At 40.0% G+C, this 13877-nt stretch overlaps 1 protein-coding gene across 2 annotated transcripts in view; it reads right to left on the bottom strand.

Annotated features, from left to right (window-relative positions):
• LOC149818977 (serine/threonine-protein kinase BSK5-like) overlaps positions 1–13877 on the bottom strand; it is a 51169-nt gene that overhangs the window by 28154 nt on the left and 9138 nt on the right. For both annotated transcript variants that reach the window (XM_089984315.1, XM_089984316.1), the window contains exon 8: positions 352–437. In XM_089984315.1, the coding sequence (XP_089840441.1) occupies positions 352–437 (86 nt within the window). The remainder of the gene's footprint in view (positions 1–351; positions 438–13877) is intronic.

The raw sequence follows: 13877 nt of genomic DNA, 5'->3' as shown, positions 1-13877 counted from the left end.
AGACACACAAGAAGTATTGGTGATGTATGTATGTTGCATTTCATGAGCTCAGGGGCCTGCATTTGGCAAGAAGACGGCCCAAATCTCAACCATCTTAATGGTAAAATAGTTGAATATAACAGGCGCAAGCAAGACTCTTCACATGCTTAATGAATATGCATTATGCACACAAACATTTTTTTTATTTCTAACTATGTGAAACAATTAGGTGGTAGCCAAAAAATGAAATAGCTAAATGAGGTTGACATAGAAATAATATTCACCACTAAATGTTGCATAGAAGAAACTAAAGAAAAATGCATCAGCCATTGCTTAAAAGCAAAATTATAACAAAGGAAATCTGATACTTACGTGACTAGGAGGAATGTGCTTCCCACTAAGGAGGTCAAGCAAAAGCGTGCCAAAACTATATATTACACTTTCAGGGGTCACTCTACCTGTAGAAGTAGAAATAAAGAGAGAACATTACAAGCTCATGCCAATGATTGCTCATGGACTAAACAATTCAACATACTAAAAGTCCAAGACTGACTATTTGTAAAATTCAAAGCACTTACAAAATTTTAGTAAATGCATTTTGAAAATAGTGAACCAAGACATACAATAGCACTCGTAGTTAAACAATTAATCTTTAATTGTGACTAACATCAATAAGACCAAAGACTGCTGAATACAGGTCACTGAGTTGTTTCCACCTTCAAAGCAGACTCTTAGGGCCCGCTTGTTTCATTCTCATGGAAGGGATGGGCCTTTCGTGGGGAAGAACAGAGATTTCTAAAAAATCCTGCCAGCTCAGCCTTCCTGTAAAAATGCTTTCATATGGGGGGAGGTATGGAAGCATTTGCACATGAAAAGTGGCAGGTGATCGGAAAAAATGGGGACTAGTTGTGCCAAAGTGGCACTTTCCCACCATGATGATTTGATGTTTGTTTCACTCATGGTGGGAAAGGGAGAGAAAAGGATGCCAGTTCTGCGATTTCCCATGAAAATTGCATGAAAAATGGGCTGTTATGCACATAGTTGGCAATTAAACAAATAAGAAATAGTGCAAAAGGGAATAAGAATTGACCATTTTGTGTCTAAAGGGAGCCTATAGAAAATGTTTTAAAGCATGGTGAGTCAACCCTTTAACTTGTCCAGCTCAGCCCAGCTCATCCACTTAATGGGTTAACCTAGTGAATGGACTCAGGATTACAGCTTGACCCAGACAAATCAATCTGTGACTCAAGCTGAGTTACAGTTTGACTCACGAGTCAAACTGAGTTTTGTTTGTTCATCTTTTTGAAATCTAACCATACAGATGTAATCTAGATGCTTGGTCTTGTAGGAACTGGCTCTTGGATTGTCCAATTACAACTTGTGGGCAGTTTTTTAAGCATTCAATGCTCAACAGCCTAAAATTTTCGTAAAAGGCACAAAAAATCGTATTTGTTGTCGAAAAAGCATGATCTGAGTATCAATTTCTAACAAATTGATCATGCCGACCACATCTGCAGGGTCAAAATTTGGGAAAACAAGTGCTGGAAATGACCATTTTGTACCCATGGTAACACACACACACAGCCCACAGCACACACATATATACATATATATGCATTAACACATTATATATATATATATATCATGCTACACATATTTACATATAAAAGATATATACATAGATAGAGGATATGATATATAACAAGCATATTATATTACAGATTATATAACATAAAATATAAAATTGTCATCATTCGGCAGAGTCACAAGTCAACCCATGCCGAGTCCAGTCACCAGTCATTGGGTTGTTAAACACAGTACCCCTCACTTTTCCCCTATGCAACCAGTAAGTCCAGCATATATGTTTACAATAGTAAGTAGTCAGACATGTACACACATGCACTCACGCACAGACACACACAAAAGACATAAAATATACAGATAATACAATATATAACAAGCAACTTATATAGAGAGAGAGTTTTTGCTACCCTCGTGTGTAAGGAACACCCTAGTGAAAAAAAATAGTAGTTTTACTTTTTGCTGATTTTTGCACACCGACCCTTCAGATGTTATCTACATATTATGTTTAGTAGAAACTGACCTTTGGATCATGTTTTTCTGATGTATATATATATATATATATATAGAGAGAGAGAGAGAAGGTGGTAGCTGTTAACCACTTTTCTAGCTAACCGCCGTGCTAACCGGGCTTAAGGGTTTTCCCATGTTTTCTTTAAATCAGACCGTATAGAAAATAGATGGTGCAAGATTTCTTAAATATTCAAGGCTTAAAATTTCATGTTTTTCATCGAAAAAACATGATCCAAGGGCTGTTTCCTAGTAAATTGACTGTGCCGAACACATCTGTAAGGTCGAATTTAAGTAATACATGGAGAAAACCCTTTGAAAGCCTGGTTAGCACAGAGGTTAGCTGCTCTCTCTCTCTCTCTCTCTATATATATATATATATATATATATATATAGGGATAGCATTTTCTTCCCTCGTGTAGGTAAGGAACCACCTAATTGAAACTCATAGGGGGTGGCTGTTTTGACCAAATCTGACCTCATAGATGTCTTCAAAATAGTAAAAATCGACCCTTGGATCATAATTTTTCGACATAAAAATGTTTGTTTAAGGTTTGAAATTTTGGTACATTGTAAGCCATTGATTTTTCAACTCTCGCAAAATCTGACATATATGTCAGAAAAACATGATCCAAAGGTCAGTTTCTATTGAACTTGATATGTAGATCACATCTGGAGGGTCAGATGTGCAAAAAAGACTGAAAAAAATAAAAATGTTATAAATTTTAAATAAAGGGTTCCTTACCCACGAGGGTAGCAAACATATATATATATATATCATGACCAGCCTGTCACCGAGTTGACTCAACTGAGTCAAGAGCCAACGCTGTTGGAAATTGTAATCTCATAGATAATCTCATATGTAAATATCCCATAATATGTAATCTTTTTTTCCAGTTTAGTCACAATAGCATAGGTTAGTTAGGTTTTTTCTTTTTACTTTATTTTTCATTTTTGGACATAATATAGACCTTTTGCTTTTTGACTAAGTCAAAAAGCAAAAGCTGTGAGAGTCGTTGGACACTCCAACGGCTCTATTTAGAGCTGTTGGAATGTCCAACAACTCTCCCTTGCCCTCTCTTTTTGTGTATATATATGGGGAGTTACCCCATTGTATTTTATCTAGTGTATGCGGGTTTTGTCCCACTTGAAATCAATTCTTCACTTTTTCATTTGGAATCTCTCTTTTGAGTATTTTGTGTGTGAACCCTAGTGGTTCTTAAGTATTTGCCTTGTGTGTGAACCTTTATGGTTCTTGAGAGAGTTTATTCGTGAGGAAGCATTTGAAGTTTGTTTGAGGATTCCATTTTCTTACGAACGCATGCCCAGTCAAGTCAAGAGTTAATGGTTCTTAAAAAAATTGTCTACAGATCACTTGGTCACTTTTCACGTAAGCAACCAATAAATAGATATATGTTTACAATAAAAGTAGTTGCACACGCGCATGCATGCAGTACACACACAAACATGCACACACCTATGACACCAGGACACGGCAAAACAGGCCATGTACCCGTGTTAACACAGCCCACGGCCCGACACGCGTACGGGTACCGGGTGCAGCACGTGTACGTGGACCTGTGCGGGTCCAACTAAGACCCAACTTGAAACCCACACTCTCACTTTCTTTTATTTTTCTTTTTTTTCCTGTCAAACCTCCCCCTTCCCACCCCAGCAGCAGGAGAGAGAGAAAGAGAGGTACCTCCTCCTCCATCTTCTTCTTCACCTCCTTGTTCTCCTTCTTTGTACCCAGAGAGAGAGAGAGAGGATGAGGCGGTGGAGGCCCTTTCCTTTTTATCATACCCCTTTGTTCATTTTTAAAAATTTCCGAACACCCCACCCCCACACCCCTTTGTTCATTTTTAAAAATTTCCGGACACCCCACCCCCACACCCCTTTATTCATTTTTTACCTACAACCCCATCCTTTATTCAAAATGTCATCCCACAACTCCCTCTTTTACTAAAATATGTCCCTCTTTTACTAAAAACTGCATTGGACCTACAAACCATTATATGGATCTTGCATTGGACCCACACAAAATATATATACAGTCCTGACCCCGTTGTAAGTTTTTCTTTTGTACCTGTCTTGTGAGAAAGAGAAGAGAAGAAGAAAAGAGAGGCTGCGGCTGTCACGATTTCAATTAAAGAAATCGTGACCTAAACATGTGTTTAAGCTTATATTACACTATGGGTCGGGTCTGGTATATATATCCAGACCCGATAACTAAAATACATCTTTACATACATGGACGGTGACATGGATCGGGTCGGATACTGCACCTTTTTCACCCCCCCTCAAGTTGATCATGGTTTTGGACCATGAACAACTTGCTTTTAAGCATCCAAAAGTGATCCTTGGTTAACCCTTTGGTAAATAAGTCTGCAACCTGTCTTTCAGTACTGACAAACTCAGGTTCAATCTCTTTTTCTTCAACTTTCTGTCTCACAAAGTGTTGGTCGATCTCAATGTGTTTGGCACGACTGTGATGTACTGGATTGAATGACATATTGATAGCACTTTGATTGTCACAGAGCAAGGTAGTGTGGCAGATCTTTTCTCCTACTTCAGTTAGAAGATGCCTGATCCATGTGACTTCGGCAGTGACAGCAGCCATGGATTTATATTCAGCCTCAGTGCTTGATCTAACGATAGCTTTTTGTTTTCTACTGCTCCAAGAGACTAAATTTCTTCCAATGAAGGCACAATATCCTGATGTAGATCTTCTTTCGTCGGGATCTCCTGCCCAGTCTGCATCACAATATACAATAATTTCGTGCTTGCTTTAGCCATGAGACTGTGGTAAATATATCAATCCATCCCCAATAGTCCCTTTCAGATATCTAAGGATCCTCTTGACCGCTTCCATATGTCCAGTACGTGGCGCATGCATAAATTGAGATACTTGATTGACTGAATAAACAATATCAGGTCTAGTGAATGTGAGGTATTGTAACATTCCTATTATGCTGCGATACCTGGTGGAGTCATCACACAGATCTCCATCATGAGCACTAAGTTTTTGATGAAGTACACTCGGAGTTCCTAGAGGTTTGCAGTTTTTCATGCCTGTCTTGCTGAGAACATCTACGGTGTACTTGTGTTGAGTGAGTGTCAATCCATGAGCCTGGTTGTCAACTTCTACACCAAGGAAATAGCGTAAAACTCCAAGGTCTTTCATTTTGAACCTTTGACCTAATAAGTCTTTTATTTCTTGAATGTGGTCCGCAGAGTTTCCTGTGATGATAATATCATCGACATTGTTGAAGAAGAGAAGGGATGACCCGAACCCTAGGTAGAGAGGGGGAGAAGAAGAGAGAGAGAGGAGAGAGACGGCTGTGAGAATAGAACTCGATAACTTGCATTAATTAGGGCTTCTCTCTATATTAAATAGAGAGAGGCAAAAAGGAGAAATTACATGTAAGTCCTTATGAGGACAAAATTTCAGAAACCCTCTAATATAAAATAACTTAAGCAAAGAACCACCTATTTTCAACACTCCCCCTCAAGCTGGAGCATAGATATCAATCATGCTCAGCTTGTCACAACACTTTGAAAAATTTGGCCTAGCAAGGGGCTTTGTAAACATATCTACAACTTGGTCTTCCGACTTTAGGTATTTGGTAGTAATATGACCAGCTTGAATCATATCTCGTACATAGTGGCAATCAACCTCAATGTGCTTTGTTCTCTCATGAAAGACAGGATTGTTTGCTATATATATTGCCGCTTTGTTATCGCACATCATGGTCATTGGAGAGAGAACCTTCACCTGGAGGTCATGAAGACAGTGCAAACCCACATCAATTCAGCAGTTGTTTGGGCCATAGCTCGATATTCCGATTCAGCACTTGACCTGGAAACCACAGTTTGTTTCTTACTTCTCCATGAAATCAAGTTTTCTCCCAGAAAGACACAGAATCCTGTAGTAGATTTTCTATCTACTACAGATCCAGCATAGTCAGCATCTGAATAGGCTACTATCTCCAGAGTTCCACCTTTCCTGAACCATAACCCTTTTCCAGGGGATGATTTTAGATATCTGAGAATCATTATGGCTGCATTCCAGTGTACTTCAGTTGGTTTGTCCATAAATTGGCTAACTTTGCTTACTGCTAAAGCAATATCCGGCCTGGTCACAGTTACATATAATAACTTCCCTACTAGGGAGCGATAGCTTTTGCTATCAACAGGTTTTGACCCTTCTTCAAACAACTGAACTTTATGGTCCATGGGAATATTTGCTGGTTTAGCTCCCAACATGCCCGTTTCCTTTAATAAGTCAAGAACATACTTCCGTTGAGACAACACCATCCCTTCTCGGCTCCTAGCAACTTCTATACCCAGAAAATACCTGAGTGAACCAAGATGTTTTGTAACAAAGTGTTTTTGAAGATGAGCCTTTGTGGCTTCAATAGCTTTCATATCATCTCCTGTAAGAATAATGTCATCCACATATACCACCATAACAACTATGCCAGAGCTAGTTTTCTTTATAAAAAGAGTATGATCTGCTGCTGATCTATTAAAGCCAAAGCTTGACATTACTTCAAATAACTTTTGAAACCATGCACGAGGACTTTGTTTCAAGCCATAAATCGCCTTTCACAATCTACACACCTTCTGACACTCCCCCTCAACCTCAAAGCCTGGAGGTTGTTGCATGTAAACGGTCTCAGATAGATCCCCATAGAGAAATGCATTTTTCACATCTAATTGGCATAAGCTCCAACCATGCTGAACAGCTACTGAGAGAACAAGACGGATGGTACCCATCCGTGCAACAGGAGAAAAAGTTTCAAAGAAGTCAATTCCATATGTCTGAGTATACCCTTTCGCGACTAATCTGGCCTTGTACCTTTCAATAGAACCATCAGATTTGTACTTTATTGTATATACCCATTTACATCCAACAATGACAGCATCTGCTGGGGAATCAACGAGATCCCAGGTATGTTGAGATACTAAAGCTGTCATTTCTTCTTGCATAGCCAGCTTCCAGCGATTATCAAGTGTTGCCTGTTGATAGTTCAGAGGAATAGTTTCAGCAGACAGGGCTGAAACAAATGACTTCAACTGATGTCCAATTCTGGCATGAGAGACAAAATGAGATATGGGATATAAGGTACATTGTCTTGTCCCCTTTCGTAGAGCAATAGGCCTGTTATCATCATCCTGGAGATCACTATTGTCAGTAGAACTTACCTCAGGAGAAGAAGAAGATGAAGGCTCTTGCGGAAGTGGAGCTCTACGCACATATACCAATGGAGGATTATTAAATCTGGAAGTGGATGAAGTTTGATTCGGTAATGGGGGCACAGATTCCAAAGGAAAAGGAGGTATAGGTAATGGAAAAGACTCAGCTGGACCAACCTGCAGCGAGGAACTAGAAATAGAGTAATATGGAGAGGATTCCAGGAAAGATACATCCGCACTGACATACTCTCGGCGAGAAATAGGATCATAACATCGATAGCCCTTTTGATTTTTCGGATAACCGATAAATATGCATTTTGTAGCTTGAGAGGCTAATTTATCACGGTCAGGGCCAAGTTTGTGTACAAAACAAACACATCCAAATATTTTTGGTGATAAAGGGAAAAGTGGAGCATTAGGTTTTAAGATATGTAATGGAATTTGATCACCCACAGAAGACGAAGGCATGCGGTTGATCAGATAGCAAGCAGTGGTAATCGCATCACCCCAGTATGATGCAGGAACATTGGATTGAATCATAATGGTCCTGGCAACATCAAGGAGGTGTCGATGTTTTCGCTCAGCCACCCCATTTTGTTGAGATGAATAGGCACAGGAAGTTTGAGGTTGGATGCCATGATCTTGGTAAAATTGTAACAGACCTTTTGATTTAAACTCGAGAGCATTATCAGTGCGAACAATCTTGACAATAGATTCAAACTGAGTTTTTATTTCAAGAATTAGGGATTTGATAATACTTGGAACTTCAGATCTTCCTTTTATTAAAAATACCCATGACAACTTAGAGAAATCATCAACAATAACAAGATAATAACGACACTGAGTCCTAGTAGGAATCTTACTAGGACCCCATACATCTGCATGAAGAAGTTCAAAAACTTTATTACTAGACTGGCTCTGATTCGAAGGAAACGAACTTCGATGATGCTTGCCCAACTGACATGCCTCACACTGAAATGATGTGGTGGAAGGAATCTGAGGAAAGACCGACCGAAGCTTTGACAAAGAAGGATGACCAAGACGACGATGCCACTGAACAGGATTGAATGAATGTTCCACTGCAGCATGGACAGTACCCATTGGATGATGTAGGTAGTAAATTCCATTTTCTTCATAGCCTCCACCAATCTTCTTCCCCGTCAGCAAATCCTGAAAATGACAACCCATTGGATCAAATATTACTCTACAGTTTTGTTCTTTTATAAGACAACTAACAGAAAGTAAACTTTGAGGAAAATTTGGAGCATGAAGAGCATTTTTCAACTGTAATGAGGAGGATATAGAAATATTTCCCTGACCAACAACCGGGGAGGAGCTCCCATCGGCTAAGGAGACTCCAATCTGAGCCTTAATATCCTTTAGATCTGAAAAAACACGAGAATTGCCACACAAATGTCTGGATGCACCAGAGTCAATAACCCACTTACTATCAGTCGGATGAAGATGATTTCTGGTTGAATATGCAACACCAGCTACAGGAGGAGTGGAACTCAAAGGTCGAAGAGCTATGAGCTCATCATATTCGGCACGACTAAGAGTGATACTACTCTCATTTTCAGCAATATTCTTTTATACATTTGTAGCCTCGATAGTAGTCACATTTGCTTTAGGAGTATATGACTTTAATGAAGAAGAGGTTGGCCGACCATGCTTATCCCAGCAACGATCTTCTAAATGTCCAGATTTTCCGCAGCATGTACATTGAAGCTTTCCTCTGCCACCCATACCACGTCCACGTCCTCGTCCTCTGATATTCTGAACATTTCCACGCCCATAACTAGATGGGACAACAAGAGCAGATGACTGAGTCACAGGCTAAGATTGTGGCAGAGAGATCGCAAGTCTACTCAGGCGATTGTAAGCATCGGCAAGAGTGGGAACATCTGATCGAGTCAACATTTGAACTTTTGCAACGGAAAAATCTGAAGAAAGACCTGTAAGAAAACGAGCAACCATGGTTTGTTCTTGATGATCTTTTTGCTTTGAGCAACATAGGGGCCTGTGAGCATTAAGTCTTTCAAACGCAGCTTTGACCGAGGCATAGTACTGGGCCAAGGTCTGATCTCCCTGTTGCAAATTATATATTTCCTGTTCGACTTGCAGGATACGACTCACATTCGTTTCTTGTGAATATGTATCACGAAGATTGTCCCACATCAGTTTGGTTGTATTATAGTAGATCAATCCATCTACAATATGGGATTCGACACTATTCATGATCCATGACATAACTATGTCATTATCTTCATCCCAAGTAACATATTTTCCCAATTTCTCATTGGGTTCGCCTTCCAACAAAATATGTTTTCGACGATGTCCAGATACCGACATCATAAAAGTTCTGGACCATCTGGCATAGTTGGTTTCATTCAACCTTACGGAAGAGCCATACGAGAAGGGGTTGGCAAATGCTTTATATTCACCAATGTGTTCCAATTTGGAATCACACTTTGAAGTTTCAGCCATACTAACAAAATATTTCTGTTTCAGCAAAAAAAAATCTGGACAGATTTCAAGCAACCTAGCAGTTGTTCACAAAAAGACACCACGACAGTAAGGAACAACAGGTCACACGAGGAGAATATTCCCCAGCACCACAGGAATCAAGCTTGCAATTTCCACGACAATAGTGGACAGCAGCCCACACACATGAATCTTGAACAGCAGTCCACACACATAACAGTCACGCATCAGCTAGAACCAACGACCAAAAAAAAAAAACCTTCACATAAACATGATGATTTTCAACACAGCAAAAAATGGTTGTTTCCACTACAGAGCTTCCGATGCTGAAACTAATCACGACAGCATGGGAAAAACAATCACGACATCATGAAGAATCACGGCTGATGTGGGTTTGATGCTGAAGTCACGACAATAGATGCAATCACGACAAACAAAATAATAACGACAGCATGAAGGGTCACGGTGGATGCTGAAATCACGACAGAGGCTTAAAATCACGACAACAATTACTGAAATCATATTTGCAGATGCTGTAAGTCACGACAGCCACAAACACATCATGGCAGCAGACATAGGCATACGACAATAGGATCTGCTATCAGCTGCCACACCCAGGCGTCACGGCATGTGAGACACAAAAAAAATTACGACTGCCGGACCTGAGTACTCCCACGATGCTCTCTATGTTGTTCTTTAGGTCTGATAACAGATCTAGGCCAGATCTGTCATCAGATCTCAAAAAAAAAAAATTTAATCAACACCTGGTTCGAGGATGTAGATCACGCTCCTGAGATCAGATCGATCACGCTCCTCGATCACGCTCCTGAGATCGCTAGCTTTGATACCATGTTGAAGAAGAGAAGGGATGACCCGAACCCTAGGTAGAGAGGGGGAGAAGAAGAGAGAGAGAGAGGGAGAGAGAAGAGAGAGAGAAGGAGAGAGACGGCTGTGAGAATAGAACTCGATAACTTGCATTAATTAGGGCTTCTCTCCAAAAAGGAGAAATTACATGTAAGTCCTTATGAGGACAAAATTTCAGAAACCCTCTAATATAAAATAACTTAAGCAAAGAACCACCTATTTTCAACAGACATAAATTAATAATAGAGTGGTCAGAGACTGGCTTTTAAAGATAAATAATGAGTGGTCCAGCATGGAACGTGAAAATCCATGTTACTGAATCTCAGATGAGAAGCTATCAAACCAAGAGCGAGATGCTTGCTTCAGGCCGTAGATGGCTCTTTTTAACCTGCATACATGGGTTTTACAATTTTGTTCGTGATATCCAGGGGGTTGTTTCATGTATACCTCCTCCTTCAAATCCCCATGTAAGAATGCATTTTTAACATCAAGCTGACTCAACTTCCATCCATGTTCAACAGCCAGGGAAATGATAATTCGAATCGTTCCCATTCTTACAACCGGACTAAAAGTCTCATCATAGTCTTGCCCTGCTTCTTGAGTGAATACTTTTGCTACAAGCCTTGCTTTATATCGTTTAATGGTTTCATCTGGCTTGTACTTGATTTTGTAGACCCATTTGCATCCGACAACATTTTTGTCAGGTGGTCTGGGAACAACTTCCCATGTTCCACATTCATGCAAGGCTTGCATTTCATCATTCATGGCTTCTACCCATTTCATAGAAGTTGCTGCCTGATAATACATGATGGGCTCTTCATCCTTATTGATGGCAGTTAAAAATAATTGAAAATCCAAGGAGAAGTTGTTATAACTAACCCACCTGTCAATAGGATGCCGTATGCGGTTTGATTTTCTGACTGCGAGGGTATGAGGAGTAGGATTGGCAGTTGAGACCTGATATAAATGACTTGATGTTGTCGGTCTCTGTCTGGAATAGACAATGCCTTTGTATCTGCCCGATACTTCCTCTGCATTCTGTGACCCCAACTTCCCAGTGTTCTCAAAAACCTCTTCTTCTTGTTGCACGCAATCTGAGGAACATGTTTCATTGGAGCCAGCAAAAAGTTCTGAGCTTAGCCAAGGATGGTAAATTTCAGTTGACATACTCGTTGTGTTAGCTCCGTGATCAAAATTTGGTTCATCACAACATTTCTTGAGGTTCTGATACGTTTGTTGGTGGGATCATAACACCTATACCCTTTGTAGTCATCAACATATCTCACAAATCTGCACTTTTGGGCTTTGTCTTGAAACTTGTTTCTCAATGACTGATCGATATGCACATAGCAAATACTTCCAAAAACACGCAGATCATAATAACTAGGATAAGTTCCAAAAAGACAATGATAAGGAGACTTATTTTCCAAAATAACCATAGGCAGTCTGTTTATCACATGCACGGCAGAATGGAAGGCTTATGTCCATAAGTTGATGGGAAGATTACTGTCATGAAGCATACTCATGGCACTTTCAACGATATGCCTGTGTTTTCGTTCAGCAATTCCATTTTGTTGAGGGGTGTGAGGACAGGACACCCTTCTTCCTATTCCATTACTTTAAAGAAAAGAGATAAAATCACGGGATGAGAATTCCCCGCCTCCATCACATTGGAAAAATTGAATGGACTCAGAAAATTGATTTTTGACAAGGGAAAAAAAAATTTGAAACAAAGAGAAGACTTCCGACTTATTTTTTATGAAATATATCCAAGTGTATCGAGTATAGCTATCAACAAGGATTAGATAGTATTTGCTCCCAGATCCAGAGGCAACTGGGGCTGGTCCCCATACATCAGAACAGATTATCTCAAAAGGTTTTGAAGCTCTCTTATTAATGGAATGAAAAGGCAATACATGACTCTTGCAGGAAAGACAACTGGAACATTTGTGACTGTTCTCATCCCTATTTAGACTTTCTTTTGAAATGAGATTATTAGATACAAGTTTCTCAATGAAATGACCCCCACAATGTCCTAATCGACTATGCCATAAGAATGGCTTATTATATTCAAAAATACTAAAAACATTAGCAGAAGAGGATGAACACGACTCTAATGAAGGCTCTGAATTCAGGTGGACAGGGCGGACAGCATGACAAGGAGCTTCTTCAAAGACATACATATTGCCTCGTCTCTTTCCTTCAGCGAATGTTTCCCTCATGCGAAGGTCCTTGACCTGCACAGAGAAGGGAGTAAATTCAATTGAAGCATTATTATCATCAATAAGTTTGGAGACAGAGACAATATTTTTCTTAATGTCAGGAGCATGAAGAACGTCAGAAAGAGTAAGAGTGGAATGTGACATGGGAATGACAGTTTTTCCAACATGAGAAACAGGATGGTGGGATCCATCTCCAGTGACAATCTTACTTTTTCCAAAATAAGGAATGGGGTTAGAAATCTTACATGTATCACCTGTTACATGAGTCGCTGCCCCTGAGTCGACAAACCAGGTGCCTTCATCGCTCTGCTTCAATTTCAACTCTGACAAGGCAGATATCAACAAATCTTTAATCTCTCTACTGCTTGAGAACTTCCTTTTGTTTTTTGTCTGTGGACCCTTTCCTTTATTCTCTGAATTATGCCAACAATTCGCCTTGATATGCCCCTTTTTATTACAAAGGAAACAGGTAGGAATGGATCTTAACCCATGCGCATGAGCTAACATATTTGGAGTGGGAAGCAAACCACGCCCTCCGTGTCCACTTCGTCCTTGTCTTCCTCGTCCGCGTCCTCTACCATAAGACACCCCTGTGGCAAAAACTTCTTGAGAATTTGTGTGAACATGAGATTCCTCAGAGAACCTTTTCAGAGTCATCTCATACTGAATTAATTTTGCTCGCAACTCATCAAAGGTAGGAAGAGCAGGGAGACATAATAGGGAAGTGACGATCATGTTGTAGTCGGATCCCAATCCACTCAGAGTCTGTTGTACCATATCGCTGTCATTCACCGCGCATCCTATAACCGCAAGTTGATCTGTGATAGTCTTCATCTTGTTCAGATATTTCATGATGGTCATGGAATCTTTTCTCAACATCTGGAATTCCCTCTTGAGAAAAACCATTCTCGCCTGCGAAACTTGTCAATATGTTTGAACCAATTTTTCCCAAAGTTGCAGAGCAATACAGTTGTCGGGGATGGCAACAAGGACCTCTTGGGACAAGGTGGAAGTGATGTATGCAACCACTGATTGATC

The sequence above is a fragment of the Nuphar pumila genome, chromosome 13 (assembly GCF_984573655.1).
Source record: "Nuphar pumila chromosome 13, dmNupPumi1.hap1.1, whole genome shotgun sequence".
NCBI classification, from domain to species: Eukaryota; Viridiplantae; Streptophyta; class Magnoliopsida; order Nymphaeales; family Nymphaeaceae; genus Nuphar; species Nuphar pumila.
Note: the sequence above shows the minus strand (reverse complement) of the source record. Positions and strands in the feature narration are given on the sequence as shown.